At 44.5% G+C, this 14,611-nt stretch overlaps 1 protein-coding gene across 1 annotated transcript in view; it reads left to right on the plus strand.

The window, feature by feature from the left end:
• Positions 1-14,611, plus strand: part of mgat5b (alpha-1,6-mannosylglycoprotein 6-beta-N-acetylglucosaminyltransferase B) — an 84,554-nt gene that overhangs the window by 8,213 nt on the left and 61,730 nt on the right. Inside the window, exon 3 of the mRNA XM_079519653.1 lies at positions 11,293-11,437. Within this exon, the coding sequence (XP_079375779.1) occupies positions 11,293-11,437 (145 nt within the window). The remainder of the gene's footprint in view (positions 1-11,292; positions 11,438-14,611) is intronic.

Here is a 14,611-nt window from a genome sequence, read left to right on the forward strand (position 1 = left end):
ATGAAGGAACCACGATGGCTGGACAGTTGATGGTCTGTTATTTTTATCCTGAGTCAAAAACCTGTTCATTTTAATCCATCACTGACGGGAATGACGGTGCATTGCACTCCCACTTCGTATGCACACAAGGCTTTTTTTTGACAGACACTGATGGAGGTTTTTTATTTCACGGCTCAGCAGTCTTCACTACCTGATGCATAAAACAGAGAAATTTACGTCACGGGTCAGAGTCAAGATGTGACATTTCGGCAGGCCCGCCAGTGAGCGTATTGTCAGGAGTTCATTTGAATGAAAAATGGGAGAAGTAATCCGACAGACACAAAGCAACTGTGCTGTGGTACTCTGGTCTAGAATAGATGAGAGTGAGTTTCACCTGCAGGTAGGAACCGCTTAAGACGATTCTTCTGGTGACTTCACACGCCATGTGCTTAGCACAGCAGAGGTGTGATTGAAACAGATGTGTTGGTGTTTCTGTCGCCTAGCACTGGGAGCGAGAGATCACATTCTTGAATTGTGTGGCAGCCATCACTAATGCTTAAATTATACACTGTCGTATGACAATTTAGGCATTAGACTTTGTATTGATGCTGTGCTGTCAACCATGATGGGCAGTGGCATTTGTCTACAGTTGTTCTCAAACATTTTTAATTTCAAGGACCCTGCGAGTATACAAATTGAACCACATGGAGTTGTCCTTCTTGTGGACAGCCTTTGAGTGTGCATGACTCAGATAAGTCGGTCTGTATGAAAAGTACGAAAACACGAGCTACAACGGAGAGGAGATGGGCTTGCGAATTTCCATAATTTATGGAAATGACAAATTCACGCTGCTCATCTGAAAGTACCTTTATTGAGGTCAAGTTGTGTTATTTTGATGCCATAGGGTACAATCACCAATATTGGATTGCATTAACAGTAAATTGCTTTTTTATGTAATACAAATAACTTTGAATTTGCCAGTGGCAAATCAGGCACTGCATTTTAAATTGTAAATGTTTTTGTGCATAGTCTGTTACAATAAAGAACTATTGCTATATGATGTGCTTAATCATTATGAATACTCTCTCTCTTGCACGCATGCACACACACACGCTCGCACAGTCGCACACACACACACACACACACACACACACACACACACGCACGCACGCACGCACACACGCTCACATTTATCTTGACACATCAGCTATCTAAATCTGAATCAAAACTGTGAAGATTATTGGAGGTGTGAGTAATTTTCTGAGAGATTCTGCTGCTGTGCATTATCATGGCACAGCCTTGCCTGGGGATTAGCATGATTGATAGTGCGGTATCTATCAAAGCCCTGGTTGCCTGATTGATTTAGCCGATGATTCTAACTGCAATGCAAGACCTCTCCCTACCAACACTGTGTAGAGCAGAGATATTATTGATCAAACGTCATCAATTACAGTATGTAGAGGTAGACATAAAGTAAGTCTATAAGTTAACCCAGGCTCATTATTTATTCAGGGATAGTAGAATCTTTCTTACTATGTTTTTGCATGCAGAGGTTTTTAAAGGGGATATATCAGTCCCTCTGCTCATTATATTTTCATGCTGTAGTGCTCTCAAAACGGATAGTGTTGCAAAAAAGACAAAATCTAAGTGACAGCCTGCTGTCCTGGCAAATTGTTGGGTGCTGTCACTCTAAAAACAAAGTGCTCACCACAATACCACATTTTCACATACTATAGGACTGGGGTTGGAATTGCGTGCACATATAATATGGATACTACATCAGCAGACTGCCTGAGTCAGCCATTCCTCGCCTCGCTGTGCCGATGGCTGGGAGTTTTTCCTATAGAGGGTATGCGCATGCATAGAGTGCATGGGAAATCAAGTGGCAAATCGAGTGGCAAAGTGAGTTTAATGTCGTTTAACGCTGTTTAATGCAATCAGATCAGAGACTTTTCTGTTTGGATGTATGGGCTGTCAAGGCCAGAAAAGTAGTTTTTTGCCACTCAGTAGGCGTTCTGCATAACTTCCAGTTATGATGATGATGTCACATGCATACCCTCTATTCCCACTGGATTTACAACAGCCCAAGTGAGACACTAAATGTAAACATGGTGTACAGCTCTGCTGTACTTGGCCTAATTCATAATAATAATAATAATAATAATAATAATAATAATATGTTCAGTATATATGTTTCAGAATAGTCGACAACAGAACATCATTCCAGCCATCCAATGTTTGTCTTCCATTTGTGTTTTTCAACATTTCTCCTCATTTTAGTTAGGCTATGTCACGTGCACTGTGGTGCCTGTCACTATAGTACCAAGCCCTACTGTTGGCCTGTGGACCCACAAAAGTCTTCTATCACCAATGCACCATCTATTTATTTTCATTTGGCAGCATAAATGGAGGTTCCCGCTATCTTCCCCAGTTCCCGTCCCCATTGAACAGGCGCCTCTACCCTCAAGCAGCAGTTGCTAGTGCAGCGACAAAGACATAATCGGCCATGTCAGCAATCACAATATTGTTCACCTTGACTACTAAAATAGAGTGAGAAATGCCCACAGGCACAACACCAGACCAGAGTGAGCTCTGATCTCATTCCCCCCAGATTCGGCACAAAAATGGGGATGAATTCATTCTACTATTATGCCACAGAAAATGTGGAATGCCCTACCACCAGCCATCACAAAGAGCAAAGATCATTAAAGAACACCTCTCTGCAATTTGCAACTGGACCTATACTATATGTCAAAAGAAATGACCCCCCACTGTTTTTCTGTATACACTTTTACTGCTCCTAGTAGGCATCAATTCACTCAACTCACAATACGATTCAAATCACGATACTAGGTTCATGATACGATTTTTCACGTTGTTTTTAACACAAAATTATTTTCCATACAAATGACCAAAAATCCAGTATTTTCTTTTCATTTTCTTCTCTTATCCTCTTCAATTCAGAGGAAATGACTGAAAACGTTTTTTTTAATCAATTCTCTTACAAAGATCCTGCATTTTCTTCCCTTTTTTACGTGCCCTTTGCTGTTGCATCATGATTCAAATTGCGATTTAATCGCAATTTAAATTGTCACCAACCAACCATATCGTCACATGCCTTGATTATATTTCTTGTACTATTCTTTATACAGTATGAATTGAATACATAGGACCACAGTGGAAGCAAGTCATCAGTGCTTTTTGTGTTATCTTTTTAACCTTATTTTATAACTGTACCTCGTACCTTTTGCTGTGTGTAAGCTGTGCACTATGGCGTGGCCATGGGATCGGTATGGGAATAGGGAAAAAGGCAGACAACCAGAGGGAAGATGGAGACTTTAATTGAAGCTGGCGAGAAGCTCAGATAGTAAAATTAGCACAGATAGTTTCCTCCTTTTCCGGGCTGTCAGGCACAATAAGGGGCCGCCGCCTTACAGGGGATACGTGACAGAGGTTGTCTGCTCTAATAGGGTCTGTATCTGACATCTCCCCCATGGGCGCCATGGAGGAGAGAGGGCAACTCAATCTCAATCAACCAGTCCCTTAATGAATATTTGGATTGGGAGTGAAATCCTGGAATAGATACAGATAGATGGACAGATAGGGGGAGATGTAGCCTTGTGACAGGTGAGATGGAGAGATCTGACACCCAGGGTGTTCTTCACTGGGAAAACTACCTGCATATAAATGGTATTGTGGAAGATGACAGATGCTATCATCAAGCTGCATAGCCCTCAGGTGTATTTTTAAACCACTTGCGACATAGTGTCCCTATTATAAAATAAAAAAAGCATATTCTTTGTGGTTAAAACATACATCCCAAACCAAACCATGCTTTTCATATTCCTCCAATCAGTAATTTTACGATCTGAACGTAAATGGATTAACTGTAACTGTTATGGGCAACTCATTTTCACATACAGGTGTGATACATTTTTCAGTCAGTGTTTAGTTCATATAACTTCCCCATCATGGAGCGATTGATTCATTTATTGCCCTCGTGGGAATTTGCTTTGCATGTTTATAGGCGGTTCCGTTCAGCAGTGTATAAGACACATGTACAGCACAGGTACAGACAAACACAACATTATTATTGAGGGTGAAAGAAATGCCATGTGTTCCATAGTGATGTACAGTACAGTAGTTATACCAATACAGTACTCCCTCCCCAGGCCAAGACTGACCTTTTATTGCTCTTACTTGTACTTGCACCGTAGCCTCCAAAACAGGAAATATGGCCTTAAAGGCATTTCAATCAAACAAAACAAAAAAAAAGATCCCACAGCCCAGCATTGCTTGCAAACAAAATGCTCCATTCTGCTGTAACGATTCAATGCTTCTCCCATGCTGTGAAGACAGCAGGTCCTCTTCAACAACTGCACATCACCTGTGGGAGATGGGAATGGGCTTCTTTTGCACGTTTGAATGACTGAATAAACAGTGCTGTTGGGTCTCCAAATGTTGTTGGGTCAGACATGGTACAGTAGCTCCCTTCATCCCCTACTAGCTATCTCTCTCTCTCTCTCTCTCTCTCTCTCTCTCTCTCTCTCTCTCTCTCTCTCTCTCTCTCTCCCCCAGACATGAACAGTCCTTTGGCATACATTGATTTTGTCTCACATGGAAGTAATGGATTCACTTCATCAGTCCGAGGCACGTGCCCCTGCTGTTTAACAAATTGGGTGATTTCTCATCCAGGTAATAAATACATCACGCGGGAGCTGTGGCCAGAGAATCAGATCCTAGTGTGGCAGCCTGGCAGGACACGCGGCAGGGCCATGCCTCTGCAGTGGCATGGCTGTGCCAGGAACCGCCTGGCAATAAAAGCCGCAACCTGTCACACATCAGTGACAGTGCTGTAGTGTGTGGGCTCGACGTCTGTCTCGATCACTGTGATCAGAGGATTAGTTCACTTTTCTGTGCTCTTTTAGGGTCGATTCTGAATGACATTTTCATGACGCGAGAATATTTATTTTTCCTGGGTCGTTTAATCCTGTGTTAGGGGTTGCCTGTCTATCTTCATGTCATACAATGCAAATCATTTTGATACAAATATTACTGGATCACCTCTTGAAGCGCTTCGAGGTCTTCAGTTGTGTTACTATTATGGGCAAAATCTGACCAGGATACTCAATAAAACTGGCCTTTGTCCCTGTTGGGCTTATTATTGCTGCAGGACCTTGTATTTGACTTACAGTAGGGTTCATGAATAATTTGATGGCTCTGAAACGGAATCAACAAAACTAGTCTGTTAGGAAGAGGTCACTCAGCATGGCTCTCTCATGTGCTGTGAATATAGAATGTGAACTCACTGAAAGACAATACTCTGTCAATCATATCAGTCAGATGCCTAAACTGAGTGAATTGACTGTAGTGAATAATGAAAAGCAGAATGGCAGTTGTTAGACAGATTGTTGGAAAAATGGATTCGCTCTGCAAAGAAGGGCTTTTCATTTCCAGCCATAAAAAACAGTTTGTAAGAGATCCGCATATATAGTCAAATGTGCATTCATGGAGAAATGTGAGTGTTATTTTGCCTTTACTGTGACGTTCTTTGCAGTAGAATCCCTCGCAGTGCCAGCTGTTTATGGACGGCTGGGTAACACTTTGCTCTATACGCATGCAGGCAGGCTACAGTACAAATGGTCATCTAATTGGAATTTGTTCATAAAATCGATTGTGCAGTGGCACTTCCGAATGAGCGCCGTTAAAGGAGATTAGCTGTTGTTAAATGGGCCCTTTATTAACCAGCAGATGAGGAATGACACATAGGCAGCTCCACATTAGCACATAGATAGTATCAGCCCTTGCTGCAATACTGTCAGCATGCCGGACTCCCGCCAGCCTGCGAAAAATGCATTAGCCAATGTGTCCCAAGGGAATGGCTGATGAACGGTTGATTGCAAACATATATAAAGCTCAGTTCTGAAATTGTGCTGTGTAGGAACTAAGTTAGCTCCCCGTAATGGTGATTTATGAGCACAGCGTGCGAGAGAAATGTTATTGAGAAGAAATGTGTGTTCTTCTTCCCACATGTATGCCTTGAGGCTGTGTTTGTCCAATGCAGCAACTATACAATAGAGCGAGCATCTCCACAACTTGGCAGGCACTCCGAGTCCATTTCCTTCAAGCTGCCGATCTTGGCAAAATCTCTAAACATGTTTTCTGGCCAATGATTGTTTGCGCATACAGTTGTAAATAGTTTAGTTTTTAGAGGGATTTGAATAACAGCTTTTGGTGGGTTTTATTGGACAATATCCATAGGCCACAATGGCGGGCAGTGCAGGTACAGTAGGTTTTACTTACGCGTGTCCTTAAATTTATACAACGTTATTGTTCAATCATTCCGCTCAGTTTGCGCTGTCTTTATGTCTGACTGGGGAAGGTGTTTATCTAGCTTTGATTTATTCAGACGGAGTGCATGGGTGCTCTGGAGACCAGTTGAATTGACGACACAAGCAGTGACTGAGGTGACGGTACAGCAGTGACTGAGGTGACGGTACAGCAGTGACTGAGGTGACGGTACAGCAGTGACTGAGGTGACGGTACAGCAGTGACTGAGGTGACGGTACAGCAGTGACTGAGGTGACGGTACAGCAGTGACTGAGGTGACAGTACAGCAGTGACTGAGGTGACGGTACAGCAGTGACTGAGGTGACGGTACAGCAGTGACTGAGGTGACGGTACAGCAGTGACTGAGGTGACGGTACAGCAGTGACTGAGGTGACGGTACAGCAGTGACTGAGGTGACGGTACAGCAGTGACTGAGGTGACGGACGGTACAGGAGTGAGGGAGAATTAAATGTAAAGGTGCATGGCTATGCAGTAAGCTTTTGAGATGCAGTGTTCATGCCAACCATTCATAAGCCATGTGTGCACTGCAGACAGTGCAGAGTACTTATAAGTGTCCTCTCCTAACCCCTTACGCACGCACGCACGCACGCACGCACGCACGCACGCACGCACGCACGCACGCCTTTTATACACACTCACTGCGCACACACAATAGGAGGAGTCGGTCACCTGCACAGACAGATCGATTTTTCCCTAATCATGGATGCTTTCCCTTGATTAAGCACTAGGTTCTGAATTGGTCCCTTTTGTGCGTTTCTTCGGTCTTTCTTTTCTGATACTTTCTCTCAGACAGTGACAAATGAACTATGACTGTGAGGGGGAGGAACGTGAGTCTGCGCAATGCAGTTTCTAGAAGCTTAATGCGATTGATGAGGGAACACAGAGAGGCGGTGCTTTATTTCACTCACAGTACCCCATAAGGTTTTGTTCCTATTGTTGTCTGCTACCAATTGTTCAGTCCACAATGCACTTCCTCCAAGGGGAGGGGGTTGGGGGTGTGTGTGTGTGTGTGTGTGTGTGTGTGTGTGTGTGTGTGTGTGTGTGTATGTGTGTGTGTGTGTGTGTGTGTGTGTGTGTGTGTGTGTGTGTGTGTGTGTGCGCGTGCGTGTGTGCGTGCATGCGTGCACGAGCGCTGTGTATACGTAAAACACTGCTTGCGGTAACAAACAACAGTACAACTTATATAGAACGTATTTGTTTAATATCAAAAGGCTATATGAAGTGGGCACAGTGGCGCAGTCCGTAGCACTGTCACCTCACAGGTAGAAAGTCCTGTGTTCGATTCCCGCCGGGGATGCTGCGTCATCAGTGCCCATATACCCATAAACCTACCCTTTGCATGTTCACCCCATGTCCTCTGTCCCCTAGGGTAGGTACTGTAGGTACCCTCACAAAAAACATGCAGTAATCTCCTGGTCTCTATACTGCCTCCACTGGTCAGCCGGGGTGCATGATGGAGGGTAAAGGAACTGGTTGCAGTGATGTGTTCCTTCCACACGCTACTACTACGTCCTACCGGGTGAAACTCCCCCCTGTCAGGTGATAAGAAGTGGCTTGCTCACTCCTCATGCATTTAATGAAGCATGAGCTCAGTTCGGGGCTTTCCCCAGGTTGGAAGGAGAGTAGAGCCCAGGATTACAGTTTAGGCATTGGCACCGTGTGAAAAAATGGGTTACAAAATCGTGGGATAAAAACATGGGAAAAAAACAAACAAATAAAACAATTTAGGCATTGAGCAGACAATCTTTTCAAGAACAATGTATGAAGTGTGACGAAAAGAGAGTTGAGCCAGAAGGCAAAGCTCTCTGTCTACCGAACAATCTTCGTTCCTACTCTCACCTATGGTCATGAAGTGTGGGTCATGACGAAGAAGAATAAGGTCGCAAATACAAGCGGCCGAAATGAGTTTTCTTCGACGGGTGGCTGGCATCTCCCTTAGAGATAGGGTGAGAAGTTCAGTCACACGAGAGAGACTCGGAGTAGAACCGCTGCTCCTTCGCCTGGAAAGGAGTCAGCTGAGGTGGTTCGGGCATCTGGTTAGGATGCCTCTCGGGCGCCTCCCTAGGGAGGTCCTCGACGCACGTCCCACTGGGAGGAGACCCCGGGGCAGACCAAGGCGCAGTTGGAGGAAACACATCGACTCACTGGCCTTGGAACGTCTCGGAATCCCCCAGGAGGAAGTCACTAATGTTGCTCTGGAGAGGGAAGTCTGGAGCACTCTGGTGGAGCTGTTGCCCCCGCGACCCGACTACGGATAAGCGGTTGAAGATGGATGGATGGATGGATGGATGTATGAAGTGCCAAGATCGAAGTAAATGTCATGAACCCTAGTTAATAAACAACAGAATAATTAGGTCAAGCAAATATAGTGCAACAAAAACAAGTAAAACTAAGTGCTACAAAGTAACTAGCACAACTAGTAAAAATCAAACCTAGCATCTATCTAAATGACAAAATTGTAATTATAATCTCATTATGATCTCATTTTGCTCTTAGAGCTCACCGTCACTACAAAAGCAATAGTGTTATTTATTTATTTTTGACGGGCGCTAGCCCCTCCTATGCCTAGCTTTGAGGGTTTGTGTGAACACAAACATTGGCTGATCACCCCATAGCGATGATTTGATTGGCTGAGCAAAGAACATATTGAGGATAAAAGTGAGGGCAGAAAAGTGCTAACAAAAAGTGCTTTTCTTCTTCCCCCTTCATGTGCCCCTTGGGGGCTGGGCCCCAGTGCATTGCACCGTTGATATTTTCGCCACACAATCACCAAAAGCTGGACATAAGAGGGGTTATCGCCCCTCAAAAATATCAGCCTAGCTGTATAAGGGCATTTATTCAGCTGGAAATGCATAATCTTTGTTGAGCAACACAGTTGTGCGATGAAGCATAAATTGAGCCTTTTTCTGATTCACTATGACTCGGATGAAGTGAAAAAGAGAAAAGCCTATAATGTCCCTGAGGGGCGATTTGGCTTTCAACAGCCAAAAAGATGGAATCCATTATACTTGTATCTAATATAGACATGGACAGCTAGCAGCACCAATGTCCCTGGTGTTGTCTTTTGTCACCAGAACCATCAGATGAAACCGCATGGAAGAAATCACATCCACAGAAAGCATCACACGCCCATTTTGTGTAAAAAGCCAATACGAACTGAACTGAATAAAGGGCCTTATCTCGGTTAGTGCACCTCTAGGATGGTGAAACCTCCACCTTGAGGGGATCAATTTAAACTCATGGTGTAAAGGGTGCTGGGAGTCCAATAGGGGGAGGGCATAGTGACGCGTTCGGTAGGTATTTGGGCGCCATCTTCCTGCCTACATGTAGGCTAGTAGGATGCTAGGCTACCAGTCTGTAGTTCGTAAGTTTGCTTGTCAGTGAACGCTGGTATGCACACTGTCACTGCAGTACACCATCTTTCATCTCTCCTATCTTTGACTTGTCACAACTCTTCTACTCTATGGCTCTGGATCGACGGTGGCATTATTATTATTCGCCGTTAGAAAATGTTCGAGTGTTCTGATCTGATAGCCGCCTCCCCTCCCCTCGCGTCAAAACAGTTCTCAATGTTTACATCTTATTTGACGAGAAGACATGTGGACATATCCTTATGGAATCAGGGAGAGTCAAATGTGTGTTCTCTCCGCAGTAAATAAATAAATAGCAGTGTTATGGTGTACCGTGTCCATGACCACGACGCAGATCTGTCTGTATGCAATCTGACCATTATTATTTTGATTACACTGTCATGCTCGTTTGAGGACAGGTAGAGAGCAGAGCATACATGTGTTTGGGAATGTTGCTGAACCAGAATAACCAGTTCTGAGCAAAACTACCCCCTATGCACTGGCCCTATAAGATGACTTAAGCTTTCTGTATTGCACTGACTTGATACAGGTGGCAAAGATCAATTTAATTTGGGATGGCAATTGGTTTAGGAGATACTGTACAGCAGCAGGTTTGATCTCTGGCTTCTCCCGGTGCTGCCGTTGAAGTTTTTTGATTGATTGATTGAAAAATGTATTAACAGTTTGCAGAATTACAGTACATTTCAAGCACAAACTCAATACAAAGGCTGTTAACTGTGAGTGGACGACCCAATTAAGCATTACACTTGTTTCCAATAGGGTCCACAATGTTCAATTCATCAAAAACATTTAGAGACGTACAAATAGACACTTCTATATAGACAAAGGACAGAACAGGAATTCATCATAAAGGAGGTAAAAAGGGAAAAGAAACATATACAGTGAGGGAAAAAAAGGGGTGGGCGGTGGGGGGGATTCACGTTCAGCTCCGTCCTATAGCAAGACACCCAATGCCTAACTGTTCCTCGGGCTGCCCACTGCTCATAATATTTCCCCACAGGGATCAATAAAAGTAAAAAAAAAAGAAAGAAAAAGGACACTAGTAGTAACAGCACTGTACATTCACAATTTCTCCCAGCACATTTAGATTAATTGGAGCCAGCGGAGAAGGCAGCAACAATGAAAGCGACAGCACTGTTGTACTCATTTGTCCCTTTCCTGGTTGTGTTGAGCTCTGGCACCCTGTGAGTCATTACTTTAGCAATGAAGGTCAAGAAATCAGAGACACTACAATGTTGATATCTACAGTAAAACTAAACTGAAATATGGTGGTGGTTTTCAAATGTAACCTTGTGCAGTTTATATATTTAACATTTTCAAGGGGACAAAGTGCACATTCAAAATAAAGATTACTATACTAAAGAGAGGGGGATGAGGGTTTTCAGGTGCAACCTTTTGCAGTTTTGTCATTTAACAAAACAATTTAATGGGATCATTTTCACTTTCAAACAGGTTTCCACATATTTTACTTACCCTTTCACATAATTTCTTTTCTCAGACAGCAAAATCTTCTTTGCCGTTTTGTTATCTGTGTGGCCTATATTGTGATGACTACTGTATTTTTGTAATACTTTGTGTGTTTTTATTTTAGTGCTTGGTGGGCCAGAGTCTCGCGGGGTACTGAGGAAAATCAGTGATATGCTGGAGGTGATTATGAAGAGGATGGATGCACTGTCTAAACTCGGCAACACCACAGACTCCCACAGGCTGGACGAGCTCAGTTCCGCACTGGACAGGTAGGCTACACAGGAAAGCCCCGCTGTGTTTGGCCAGTACAGTAGTTGCTGTGATTGTCAGTTTTCTTTTTTGGAACTATGCTTAACCCTCCCTAACACTAACCTCAGTAAAACTATATGAAACACTCAAAGAAACTCAAAGAAACACAATGAAAATAAGCTCTTGAGCGTTTTATGTGCTCGTCGGCCACCGGTCTACTTGAGAATGATGCAAAAACCACTGCATAAGGTTTTCAAAAAACCCAGAAACGAGTTAGGCGCGCCTCCTAGTGGTTGATTCGCAATTAATCCAATATTAGATCGGTCAGTACATTGAAACCCCAAATAATTGATAGAAGAGATTTCAATGGATTGTGTTACTATTGGGTAGGCTAAATATAAATAACATACAAAACATTTAGGAAAAACTACAACTTCTGGAAAGCATCATTTTCAAGACTAGAGCGATGCCCGTTGGAGCCTCTACAGCGGTGCCCGTTGGAGCCTCTACAGCTGTGCCCGTTGGAGCCTCTACAGCTGTGCCCGTTGGAGCCTCTACAGCTGTGCCCGTTGGAGCCTCTACAGCTGTGCCCGTTGGAGCCTCTACAGCTGTGCCCGTTGGAGCCTCTACAGCTGTGCCCGTTGGAGCCTCTACAGCTGTGCCCGTTGGAGCCTCTACAGCTGTGCCCGTTGGAGCCTCTACAGCTGTGCCCGTTGGAGCCTCTACAGCGGTGCCCGTTGGAGCCTCTACAGCTGTGCCCGTTGGAGCCTCTACAGCTGTGCCCGTTGGAGCCTCTACAGCGGTGCCCGTTGGAGCCTCTACAGCTGTGCCCGTTGGAGCCTCTACAGCTGTGCCCGTTGGAGCCTCTACAGCGGTGCCCGTTGGGCACTGGCCTACTTGGAATGATGCAAGTCGGAAATGGATACCCCACCCAGATATGTCTGTGTCCCTTTTATGTCCATATGGAGTTCTTTGTCAGGCATGCCCAAATATGGAGTCTATGCAGATGTCAGAATGACGTCAGAACAGGCCAGCTCCATATATGGACACTAGGCAGAGGCCTTTTTGGGGCGGTTCTGGACAACCGTGGGTCCGACCGACTCGACACTGTGTCGAATTTGAATTATTGGTACTGTGTGTACACACAGACAGAGACGTGGTGCATTTATAGATAGATGGCGTCCACGATTGCTTTCAACCATACCCAGAGCCATAGAGTAAGACAGAGTTACGCAAACTCCGTTCACTTCATGGGGCCAGTCCAATGGCGGCTCTTCTACATAGACTTCTATTGAGCATGGGGATAACCGGAAGTTTACGGAATACATTGGAGTCTATGGGCTCGCGCGAGTACATGAACCACGTGACCGGGCTGTTTTCTGCCCCCTCAATATCGCAACTGTTCTATTAGATGGCTCTGACCATACCTAATATTGGAGTTATGGCAAACCGACCACCCAACTTGGTGTTGTTTTTGAAAAACCTTATGCCCATACCTAACACCATGCCAAACATCTGGAACTTGTCACCAAGAGCCAAATCTTTACGAGTTCCCTCCCAGATATTGGTTTTGGTGGATCCTCACATACATGGTACATTTTAATGAGCCAGGATTCCATGATGAGAGAATATATATTTCCTTCGCCCAAAGCCTAGTTAAAGACCAAAGATTTATGACGAGACAAAACTGCTTTAAGCCTGATTTATAAATCATTGTAGAGCGGTGGCATGAGCCAAAAATAGCCTTAATGGCATTAAGCATTCTAATGAAATGTAAGCAATTCTATTGCAATCTAATGCAATTTAAGCATTGTAACATTGCAGCGTTCTGAATTACCCTTTGCGGTCGCCAATAGACGAACATCATGTGGGGCCGTGTGCAGATAACTGGGGCACCCCTGTGGAGAGGTGCCAATGTTGAGGACAGAAATCCTTTTCATGTAATCCAGTGTTGATCCAGTGAGAATCATATATCCTTGACACCAACATATTCCTCGGACAGCTTAACGGCCAAGCTACACCGAGCGTGTGTGCGTTTGACTTACAGTATATGCGCAGTCTGCGAAAATAATGCGTGTGCAAAACGTTGTCGTTCATGGCTATACACCAAATCTGTGGGCGTGCACAGATTTGCTCCACTGTCTGCATTTGGGAGACAATATACGTGCGCGTGGGGGCATAGTACGCACGTGAAATTTAGAACCAATCCTATTTTTATAGAGCATGCGTATCCTGGTGTAGCCGGTTTCATTGACATACGTTGGATCTTAACAAACGCGCTGTATACGCGCGCAATACATTCCACACAGGCACACACAAACGTGCTTGGTGTAGCTCGGTCGTAAGGCTCATTTAGATGCGTGTGCGTCAGTGTTGTGCACTGGAAATTGCCAATCGATGTGCCACGTTCTGAGCTTGTAGAACGGCTTTAACGAATTTAATTAACGAAGTATAACTGAGGCTTTACTGAATGAAGCAGTTTATATATTTTGGAGTGTGTGTGTGTGTGTGTGTGTGTGTGTGTGTGTGTGTGTGTGTGTGTGTGTGTGTGTGTGTGTGTGTGTGTGTGTGTGTGTGTGTGTGTGTGTGTGTGTGTGTGTGTGTGTGTGTGTGTGTGTGTGTGTGTGTGTGTGTGTGTGTGTGTGTGTGTGTGTGTGTGTGTGTGTGTGTGTGTGTGTGTGTGTGTGTGTGTGCGGTTACCACTCTTGCCGGTCAGTGCCGGACAAGTCAAAGCTACTGTACCACCCCAGAGCAGTGTGATCTGTGGTCTCCATGGCAACAGACCCTTTTCTCGCACACACACACACACACACACACACACACACACACACACACACACACACACACACACACACACACACACACACAGACACACAGACACACACACACACACACACACACACACACACTAGCTCAGGGTTTGAGAGGAATGTCTCCCTCTTGCAGCAGTCTGTTTCTGACACCTCTGTGCTTTGCTCTCTTGGACATCACTGTTCCTATACGCTTACCTCCGGCCCTCTTCCTCACACTTCACTGAAAAATCTCCTTAAGAACAATAGAAGCTACCTTTGAAAATGCTCAGTACATGGTACAGTACTTTTTACCATTATGGTTCCACTGTATGACTGAATTTAATTTAAGTGGTTCTCAACCTTTTCTGTTTGTGACCCCCCCCCCCCCTCGAATAATCATAA

The sequence above is a fragment of the Electrona antarctica genome (assembly GCF_951216825.1).
Source record: "Electrona antarctica genome assembly, chromosome: 14".
In the NCBI taxonomy this organism is placed as follows: domain Eukaryota; kingdom Metazoa; phylum Chordata; class Actinopteri; order Myctophiformes; family Myctophidae; genus Electrona; species Electrona antarctica.